The 11,496-nt window shown below is 33.5% G+C and overlaps 1 protein-coding gene across 1 annotated transcript; it reads right to left on the bottom strand.

Moving 5' to 3' along the window:
- Positions 1-345: 345 nt before the first annotated feature.
- LOC131076571 (auxin-responsive protein SAUR78) lies at positions 346-1,255 on the bottom strand. Its single transcript, XM_058013808.2, has one exon. The coding sequence runs from the start codon at positions 1,129-1,131 to the stop codon at positions 679-681; it is 453 nt and encodes a 150-aa protein (XP_057869791.1). The 5' UTR covers positions 1,132-1,255; the 3' UTR covers positions 346-678.
- Between the last annotated feature and the right edge of the window lie 10,241 nt (positions 1,256-11,496).

Genomic DNA, 11,496 nt, shown 5'->3' with positions numbered 1-11,496 from the left:
ACAAGCATTATTAATTTTACAACTCATATGTTCCCCCCCCCCAAAAAAAATCATAAATATTTCTCCTATTTTTATCTACCTAAATTAAACTTCGACTGTTGATCTAAATTATGATTCTGAAAAGCCAAAACCTTGACCATTTATCGTTCTTTTACACCAAAAATGAAAATAATGAGAAACTTTTGTCAATCGTTCACATGTTGAAGAACAGAAAAGAAGAAAGATTTTTGTCATCACATTGATTGGCTTTAAAAGAATGACAGCGATTCAAGAAAAAAGAAAAGAAGTCTTTAAGGATCATCGTTATACTATCACAGATAATTACAACATAAACACTATTACAAATTAAAATCTGCAATGATTTTTGAATTGGGTATTTACCAATTAACAATCCCAATAAACATATATATAACTGTAAGGGAAATTTTCTCCATTACAGTAACCTTAACATTGCCTGAGGATGATCCATGAAGCCAATATATGATCCTAGGTGCAGAAAAACTATATCATACACTAAGATTTGGCTTAAAATCCAACTGAATGACTAAGAACAGAGCTAATATAAGAGTATGCAATTTGTATCAGACCCAATAAGAGAAATGGAAAGACAATTAGATCTCTCTCTCTCTTTCCTCTATAATAACCAGATCTGTATTAAAGCAGGCTTGCATAATCTGATCAAGGAGCATCTTGAGCATAGAATTCAATGAGCTCCTCTAGATTGACGCTAGGAATTGAAGGATCATCATTATACACAAGCCAAAGGATGTGCTCAAACAGAATTGAGTCACACTGCTCTAACAATATCATGCACCTGTGCCCATCTGCAAAATTGTCTTCCTCCATCATGGTGCCCTTGTCCAGCAAAACCCTAAAAAACGCATCTTTAACAATCTGAGGATCCACCTTAAAAACTCTCCTTTCTTTTCCAACCACCACACTGACATGGGGGGCATTGGCTTGAGTTTCTTCATCCTCAAGATCTTCCTTGAATCTCAGTGCTGACAGCTGTTGATAAGGCACATCCACAGGCATGGTTCCTCTTCTCAATTTCCTTGTCACCTTCTTCAGAAGGATCCTGTTAGCTGCAATAACCCCACAATCCATGTGTATATGTCTACAAGAACACATCAAGTCTCCTAATGCAATATACACACAAAATATACTCCTCTAACTATCCCTGATTTGCTGTTACAGAGATGACAAAGAATGACGCATCTGATCCATAGCATTGGAAGCAGGCCAACCACATTGTGATTAGTGACTCCCTCGGACTTCACGGCTTGTGTGATAAATAATACCATACAAAACACAATGTTAAATGCCTTCAATTACGGTCTAGCTGTTGTCTTTTTCTACAACACCTACCAAATGGTAGTCTTAGAATTGAAGAAAATGCAGGATGTGAGATGAAGAAAAAGAAGTTGAGAAAAGTTAATCTCACAACATGGTTCTGTTGGAGTACATTGACATTTCATTAAAAAAATTTCTGTTTTTATGCAAATTTTCTTTGTGGGTTGGTGAAAGGAATGATTTGTATATGGAAACTTTGTTTGAAAAGTATGCAAACCGTTTTCAACTCTTAAAAAATGCCGAAACAGATGAGCAAAAAAAGTTTAAAATACCTTGGAAGCCGTCAATGAAAGCTACATATTAGCTCACCAATATGTTATGTATTGTTTTGACTTTATTAATAAATAAAGATACGCTGAGGAAGGTCTTAACTTGTATAACTGGAAAGAGTGATAAACAAATATACAAAAAGACATGCCTTAAATTGATCACATGAAATAAGGGATATTCCTATTATCACTAGACAACCTCTAGGAAACCTCCTCTTTTTTTATTTTATGGTTTTGTTCCTTTCTTTATCTATTTTACTAATCTTCCTTGAAAATTAAAATTAGCAACTATGTTTTATTTACTATTGTAATTTAGTTAGTTTCTAATTAGTGTGCTGGATATAGTAGGTTAGATATATATTGAATATAAAACATAAGATGTATAGATCAAGTATACAGTGTATCACTATAATGAATTAGCTCTTTGGTTCAAATAAAATAATTAGGGTCTTGAATAACGTATGTTAAGTGAATACAAATAATATGAAAGAATCATAGTCTTCAATGCATATAAGATATATGTTGAATATAAGAAATCACATGCATCGATCAATTATATGTTGTTTTACTACAATGATTTAGTCGATGGACATACTATACATGTTGAATAAAAGAAATCACATGCATAGATCAAGTATAGATTGTGATAAATTTTGTAAATTCTATGGAATTTAAAAAAAATCTTATTTCCTGTTGTAAAATATTAAGAATAAACTTTTCACTTGTAAGCTTCTTCACTTTATAGGGAAAAGATTTCCAATGTTTGAAGCATGTGTTTTTCTTTAAGTAATTTTACAAGATTTTACGACATTTATTATGACCAAATTCAATTAAACTACAAACTTGATAATTATTTAGTTTGAGAAATATTTGGTATGTGCTATATCAACTAGTGAACCTATACTAGATTTACCACCTAGACTAGAACAAACATAATATTTTGTGTGTGCTACATTTACATATAATCACATCACTTGTAAATTTGTAATGTAGTTGACAAAATTATAAAGGAATAAATATGAAATGACAAACGAGGGATATATTATTGACCCTAAAGTTCGCTATTTATGTAGGTCATGGTCTTAGAATCTAATTAGGGACTATCAAACTGAGAAACATAGTACAAAAGAATAAACATGAAGATGAAGATGAAGATGAAAAATAATTAATAATTAAACTAATTTTAGGAATTTGAGTCATATGAGAAGGAATATGATTGAATTACAAAAAAAATAGTTTGCTCTCTTTAAAATTTTATGAAAGATAGAACTTCATGAATCCACAAATTATTTTGATGTTTTTTGGTTCCATGCATACTTATTCACATCTTGGTTTAAAATAGCATTCATTACAATATTTCAAGGGTCAAAAGAACCCTCTAAATTTGGTGTTCCATTAGAAATTAATCTTACTTAGAGTGGCTCAACCAATGTTTGGACACTTTGTTTGAACAAAAATTTGTTGGCACCAATCGTGCTAAATCTACTCATTCATTTAGTCAATTATTGGAGATTTTAGAAATAAATGTGAATAACAATGCAAGGCCCCAACTATACAACAATCCTCACTCTTAGCATGTACCCTTTAACTAGAAAGATTTGAATAATCTAAGATCATGTCTGTATAAACAAATATTGTTTCCTCCAAATAAAAATATTCAAGCTCATAAAAAATTGTAATGGTAGGATACCTTTGAATGATAAGGAAATTAGATCTAAGACAAAAACATTTCCTTGCAATTATTGAATTCAAAGTATGATTTTGTCACTATTTTATAATTTAGATTATTAATAAGTGGCAAAAAAAATTATAAGACCTTTTTGTGGATAAGTACAAAAAGGAAGAAAGATGTAGTAGAAAAGCATCCTATTAATTTCATATCATTTCAAGGCATTTAGAAACACAAAAGAAAAAGTAAAAAACATTTCAAGAGAGAGAGAGAGAGAGAATGTATATAATAGAGGAAATAAAGAAAGGAACAAATAATATTTTTAGTTGATATAAGATTGTAGATGGTCTAATGATGCTCATATATCAAACACCTTAGGTAAATATCTCACAAATAAGGGTTGAGTGATGGTGGAACTTATACAATTTCTTTAGCTCTTTGGTTTTTCCTTGCCCTTGCAATTTTTTTGAAGTGCAGAAACCCTTTAAGCCCTAAACCCTACTTCTATTTTGATGTTGACTTACTATGATTAGTCATCTACTTTGAAGTCATAACCTTAAGTGTTAAGCATTGTCCATTTACACTCCCCCTATCCTTTGCCTAGTAACCTAATGGCCTCCTCAAGATTTAATATTTGTTAATTCCATAGTCCTTTAATCATACTATGTGATCACACCATGTGGTGTCTATGTGCTGGAAATGGATATCTAGTCTTTAGGATGCACCAAACATCCATTATAAATTTATTTATAATATATGAAGACTATTGATGTCTTGGTTCAACCAAAAGACTGGATAGCCATTTCCCTACATGCACACCTATGACCTCCAAAGATATGTACTTTGTTAGAATGATGGCAAAAGTCTAATGTGCCCAATATATTTACAAGGTAGATTTTGTGCTTATCCAAATCACCATGATCCTATTGGTTACTGAGGCCCATAATGTTAGAAATGTTAATGCTTACTCAACTATGCACTACTATAGGATTGTGACATGTCTCAGGCCCATTTTAGTTAATTGAGCAAAGATAAAGCTTAGGTACTGTGACCTTGTGGTGCTAGAACTGTAGGTCCTATTTTCTTGTACGATTTGAGTGCATAATGATGACATGTGACATTGAATGTCTACTATCGTGTAAAGTACTCTCCTTGATGAAATTTTTTAATTGTTCCAAGTATTTTAAAAGAATGCAAAGTTTTTTCAAATATAACTTGATTGATATGGATAATTGATCTTGTTACAATTAACTAAAATCAATGGCCCACATTCAAACCTGAGAATGGCTAGTTGTAGAATGTTATGTTCAAGCTTGCAAGCATTACTGGTGAAATGACTAATAATGATAGTAGTTTTGACCATTTGAGAAAGATAAATACATCCTAAGGACCTCCTCAACAATTAATTTCAATTTTAATAAGAATTTTTAGATAATTTGAGCTCTTTGTGAAGTTTGCACTCGAACTAGGGTTTGTTATAGATCAATGCGTAAGTGATTTTCTTGTGCTTAAATCTACTTAAATCTAGGTAATTATATGTTTATGAGCTTGTAATTTTTAGTATAATTTGAATTTGACTAATAATTGGGTAGAATTGTAAAACCCTAATCATAATTCAAACCCTAAGTCTTTGTTAAGTGCATAAAGATGAGTCAATCAGTTGTACACCCTTCCACTTCAAGGTGAGGGCTTGATGAAGAGCTTTTGATACAATTTCTTAGATCATCAAAGATTCTTCTGAACATGACCCAGTCTAAAAGACCTTATCGACAAATTGATTGATTACTTGGGAGGTTACAAAGATGCAAACATATCAGTGAATGGTTGGTCCTTGTCCAAGCACTGGTTAAGGAAGATGTAGGCTCGTTTCTCTCTTCACAATGCTTGGGTTATAGATTTGGTAAATTTGATGGTGCCCAAAATCTTTGTAGATGCGAAATTTTCCAAAGAATTTGCTAAAGATATGTTGTGTAGATAAGAAGAGTGTTGGCAATAAATACAAATGAAATGATACACTTCAAAATATTTCATTTGAAAGGTTTTTGGTCTCCATTTGTGTTGCCTCAACTTTTTAAATTTTCATTCTCTAGCCCCAAGCCTAAAATCTAAGTTCATATGTCACTCTTCACTCTGACACACACACTTAGCTTTGGCAAGCCTTGTTTATAGTCAAGCTTTTGTTGGACCTTTGTACATAGTCAACAAGATAACATGTCCTTTAACATTTCCTTTGGATTTGCAAGTTCAAGAAATCCCTAACCAACCAACCCTTCTTAGAACATTTTTATTCTTCTAGATGTATGAATACTTATAGTCGGTTAATTGAGAAAGCTTGGAACCTATGTATTCTTCACTAGCCTAGTTTATTAGTTCAATATTTTTTTGACCACCTAACTCAAAGAATTTTTGATTCCTAAGACAATGTCTTTTTCATAGAATCAGCCAATTCAATGCATTCATATCCAACCTATGGTAAAAGACACGAGAAATGTGTTAGCACAATTTTCAAGAGAAGTTGTAGTACCTTAGCCACAAAAAATTAATGCATTTAATGTCTTAATTCTTAAAAATAGTCACCATCTTTCTAACTTCTTTCTCGTCTTGAACATACGACAACAAGAGATTTAAGTTTTCCACATCATGAAGGAGGTCATAGAGAAGAAAAAAGATAGGTTAGAATCAATTCATCCAATTTATTTACCTTCACTTCTTTAGAGTGTCCCTCTCAAACAAATTATTTTGAAAACCTTGAATGTTCCTTATTTGGTCTCATGCAATGTATATCCCCTATGCCTATGTGGACTCACTTGCTAGATTCTAGTATTGTAGAATACTTCTAGTTGATTGATTATTATAGTTTAAATTATGACCCTTTAGATATCTACTAGAATAGAATATGATCTTTGATGATATGAAAAATATAAATGAGGAAGACACATGTTCCCTCCGAATATTGGGAGAAGAGTGCGACATGGCTCTACAGGAGTCATTTTTCTTGAAGTTTTGTTTAACTATCATCACATGACTACCCTCAAGGAGTCGTTGCCTTTGAAAAAACTATCTATAAAAAAGAAAAAGGGATAGAATATGTAAGAGAATTATTGAAGGTGCAATCAATGAAAATTATCTGAATTGATTCTTGAGAATCGTAAAATTTGAGTTACGATAGTCTTATGGTTTTTTCTTCTTGTGTGGAATGTATTTCTATTTAGATAATTTATTATTGTTTTCAGAAGAAGTTTAATTCTCATATTTGAGCATCTGTTATGAATAATTCATCTTTGAATGCATATTATGACAATCTTTGAGTTAGAGGTTGTTGCGATTTGAATTTTTAGTATAGAATCTTTGTATTCTATCTTTTCCTAAATTTAGTCATTTCCTTTTTGTTCTTTTAAAGATTTCTAGTTAAAAGCTTTGCCTTTCCCCTGCTATATAGTTAAAAATGTGCATGGTTGTTATTTACTATGTTTCATTACAAGGTAGTTGTGCCTTGTAAATAAGCAGAGAGCAGGTGTAAAATATCATTACATCTAGCTCAACTGATGGTTTCAATTGCCTCTTGTTTGTGCATGAGAAAAAAAAGTTAATTGGCAAATTTGTTAACCAAAAATTTTGTAGCTAGTAAGGTTATAAATTTTTGAAGCTTTCAAGGAGAAATATCAAACATGCATTAGGTTGCATATAGGTCTATTTAAATTCCTAAGCATAGAGTGAAGGGGTTTGATAAAATCCAATCAAAATCACATATCTTGAGAAGAAATCCTCCAGTTTAGAGACCTTTGAAGATTATTTTATAAAAACATACCACACATTATGTCAAGTAATGGGTGAAGATGAATAATTGAGAATGAACTTTGAATGCAGCAGGGTTTTCTATCTAGGTTTCATTAATAAAATAAGATTAAGTATTAAAGAAGGCCTATACTTTTTCCTAAAGTATTTTTTGATGACAGTGTTACAAGAAATTTCCTAATCATTGATGAAGTGATTGAACTGTTGGCAATATGAAGGAATTGATTATGTGTTGCATTGATGTTTTGTCATTGATGTCAACACTAGTTGTTACGGTTGTTTACTGGCTTCCGGTAGAAGGATTGGATTGGGAATATTATCAATTGATTGTCACTGGTATGATCTGAATGATTGAATAAGTTTTTATTAAGGGTTCATATGCTTCTAAAGTATGTTTCAATCAGTTGGTAATGACTTGATGATCGAATGCTATCTTATGTTCTAGTAAGCCTACTTTGCAGGTCTGGTAAGGGTTTCACCGACAAAGCTTTATTGAAGATATCTGATGTAATGCTAAGTGGTGTTTGTGTAGTTTATAGAAGGGATTCAAGATGCTAATGGTGATTGTGTTCATGCCTCAACCGATTGGTGTCATTTCTTTGGCATGTGTGGATCTAATTTAGGTCTGGTGCTATCTAGGTTATGGATTGGTTTCATGAAACGTGTTGGTGGATCCTTCTGATGCACTTCTAGGATTTTTTATTGATTGGATGATGTTTATTTGGCCTTAGGCCAACATGTTTTATGATTTTATTTCAGGATTATGTAATGGATCTATTATGAAGTAGTCACTGGTGAGGAGGGACCTTAAGGAGATCAGTCCAAACTGGTCAGCAAGAGTAAAAACAACGGAAACACACAAATATGATGGAGGCAATGCAAAACAAATAATTTTATTGCATGAAATTTGATTAAATCCAACCAGTAACAATCGGGTTATAATATACTAGCACACATGCCTAGTAGAATAGGTCACACTGGGACCTTGAATCAAAAGATCTATCTTCTAGGCAAAGTCTATCTATCTGATACTTCTTGATTCTAAATTGATTACATTCTAAAGCGTGATTACAAATATATATATTGATCCAAAGGATCCAGTCGGCCCAAAAGGTTCAAAACTCGAAGAATAGGACCTAACATGCAAAATGAACAAGGTCCACCTCCGCCAAGAGATTCCTCCAGAAAATCTAAAGGATGAAACGTAGAAGGTTAGCTACACACCAAGAAAGATCGAGATCAATGCTCAAGGCTCTGCAGGCTTTGGAATGGGTTCTAGTAGATCACTAGAATAGGTCTCAAGCAACCGGTAACAAAGGAACAACCGATAACAAGAAACTATCATGGAAACTGGTAGCGATATCTTGTTGGAAAGTGATCCAAATGAGATGCAGTTTGAAAGAAAGAAAGATGATCAAGTCTTGAAGTAGAATCCAACTCCACATGATCCGGTGAACCAAAATCATGACACACAAAAAGGAAAATTAAAACTGCAAACAAAATAGAAAGGAAATGTTTTTGGTTGATGCAAGATTGTTGTGAATCGAGGATGCTCCTGCATCAGACATCCGAGGTTAATGAAAAAGTGAACCTCTCACTTTGCTGGGGTCAGAGGGAAACCAAGGTGGTTTACCTCTTCCTAAGAAATCCAAGATGAATCTTCAACTGGTCTACTCTTCCACTTCACAAGATATTCTTTGTACTGACTATTCCAGGTACTATGCCCAATCCTACTGTCCAAAATATCTTCAATTTGATCTAGTTCCTTCCGGGGTGATTGTTTCTCCAAGTCTACAACACTATCCTCACTGAATTCTGGTTCATGGTACTCATGAAGATCCACAATATTGAATATAGGTGAAATACTTAGACTATCTGGTAGCTCCACTTCGTATGCATTTCCAAAACTGAACTTTCTCAAAATTTTGTAGGGTGCAAACTTCTTCATCTGCAACTTACTATAATTTCCAACTGGGAATCTCTCTTTTCTCAAGTATAACATCACTTCATTGCCAACTTCAAATTCCTTATGTATCCTCTTCTCATCTGCCTTCTCCTTATATTTATTGTTCATGTCTTTCAAATTTTGTTTAACCTAAATATGTAATGTTGCCATGTGATCTACGAAATCTTCTACTTCTAAAATCTTCTGGTCTTCACTGCCAATGTCTCTCAATTTTGCTATTCCTCTAGGATGCACTTTGGTAACAATCTCAAAAGGTGGTTTTCTGGTACTTCTATTAAATGAATTGTTATAGGCAAACTCTTCTTGTGCAAGGATCAAATCCCAACTTCCGATTTTATCTCCCACTAAACATCTCAACAAGTTTCCCAAACTCTGGTTAACTACTTTTGTCTATCCATCAGTTTGTGGATGAAAAGTATAACTGAACTTCAAATCTATCTTCATCTTCTTCTAAAGTGCTCTCCAAAAATAGCCAACAAAATTAGCGTCTCTGTTTGAAACTATGCTCTTAAGTAATCCATGCAATCTCACCACTTCCTTGAAAAATAGATCTGCTACATGCAATGCATCTTATGTCTTCTTACAAGGTATGACAAAATGTCCAGCTAAACCTCCACTATGTTTCTCTTTGATTAGGTTCTCTCTCATGGAACTCTTAGGTATGCATAATTGAACTCCCCTTAATAAAATCCCATCCCGAATGAAATAATCCAACCATTTGCTTCTATCAACCATAACTGGTTCTCTACATACTTTCCAAGGTTCTACGAAATTCGGGTCTTCATCATACAAGGTCTTCAAATCTTCAAAACCTAATACTGTCACTCTCATTTCTGTTAGCAAGGTCATTCTCCTACTCAATACATCAACATATTTGTTAGATTTCCTACTTCTATGCTTCAACACAAAGGTGTAACTCTGCAATAATTCTACCCATCTCCTATGCGTTTGGTTCAACTTACTCTGACTATCCAAATACTGCAAAGATTGATGATCTGTATACAACATAAACTTCTTAGGCAACAAGTAGTGTCTCCATTTCTTCAAGGTTTGAACTATGGCATAAAATTCCTGATCATACACTGAATATCTCTTCCGTGCATCATTTAATTTATCACTAAAATATGCCACTGCTCTCCCTTCTTGACTCAAAACTGCTCCTATTGCTATTCCACTTGCATCACAATCCACTTGGAATACCTTATTGAAATCCGGTAAAGCTAACACAGGCTGCTCAGTCACTATCTACTCGAACAATTCAAAACTATTTTTTCTCTAGTGGTCCACTTGAATTCCTTTTGATCTCCTCTCATGGTCTCAGTCATAGGGTTACAAACTGAACTGAAATTTCTGATAAACTTTCGGTAAAAACTAGCCAATCCATGAAATGATCTTACCTCTCCAATGCTTTCCAGTGTTGGCCACTCAACAATGGCTTTTACTTTATCAAGGTCCATCTTCAAACCATCCTTAGATATCACAAATTTCAAATAGACTAACTCATCCTTCATGAAAGTACACTTCTTGATATTGATCAACAACTTTTATTCTCTCAACCTCTGCAAAAATTGTCATAACTACGACAAATGCTCCTCTTTTGTTCTACTAAAAATCAAAATGTCATCCAAATACACAATAAAAAACTTACCCAATAATTTCTTCAATATCTCATTCATCAGCCTCATGAAAGTGCTCGGTGCATTAGTCAATCCAAAAGGCATCACCAATCATTCATATAGTCCTTCATTTGTCTTAAATATTGTCTTCCACTCATCACCTTCTTTGATCTTGATTTGATGATACCCACTCTTCAAATCTATCTTTGTAAATTATTTTTCTCCACTCAAACAATCCATTATGTCATCCATCCTAGGCAAAGGAAACCGGCATTTCACTGTGATCTTGTTTATTGCTCTTGAATCGATACACATCCTCCATTCTCCATTCTTCTTAGGTGCTAATACTATTGGTACTGCACAAGGGCTCAGACTCTCCCTGATCAAACCTTTTTTCAACAACTCCTGTACTTGTCTATTTAGTTCTTCATTCTCTGTCAGTGTCAACCGGTGTGCAGCTTTGTTAGGAAAACTAGCTCCAGGAACCAAGTCCATGCAATGACTAATACTTCTAACAGATGGAAATCCATAAGGTACATTATCTGAAATGATGTCCTCATTTTTTGTCAGCAAATCTCTTATCTCTATCGGGTGTCCTCCTTTCGGTTCCGGTCTCTCAGTTTTCTTAGGAATTAAGGAAAAACACACATTCTCATGTCTTAGTCCATCCATGATTTTTCTTCCATTTACTAAATAAATTATGGTATTTGTACATACCTCACTCTTCAAAGGTTCTTCCAAAGGTAACAAGGTTTGCTTCATCCCATTGGCCATAATAGTGTATGTATTCTTCCTCCCATCATGTATTGCCTATCTATCAAACTGCCA

This window comes from Cryptomeria japonica, chromosome 10, assembly GCF_030272615.1.
Source record: "Cryptomeria japonica chromosome 10, Sugi_1.0, whole genome shotgun sequence".
Lineage (NCBI taxonomy): Eukaryota > Viridiplantae > Streptophyta > Pinopsida > Cupressales > Cupressaceae > Cryptomeria > Cryptomeria japonica.
This window is presented reverse-complemented; position numbering and strand designations above follow the sequence as displayed.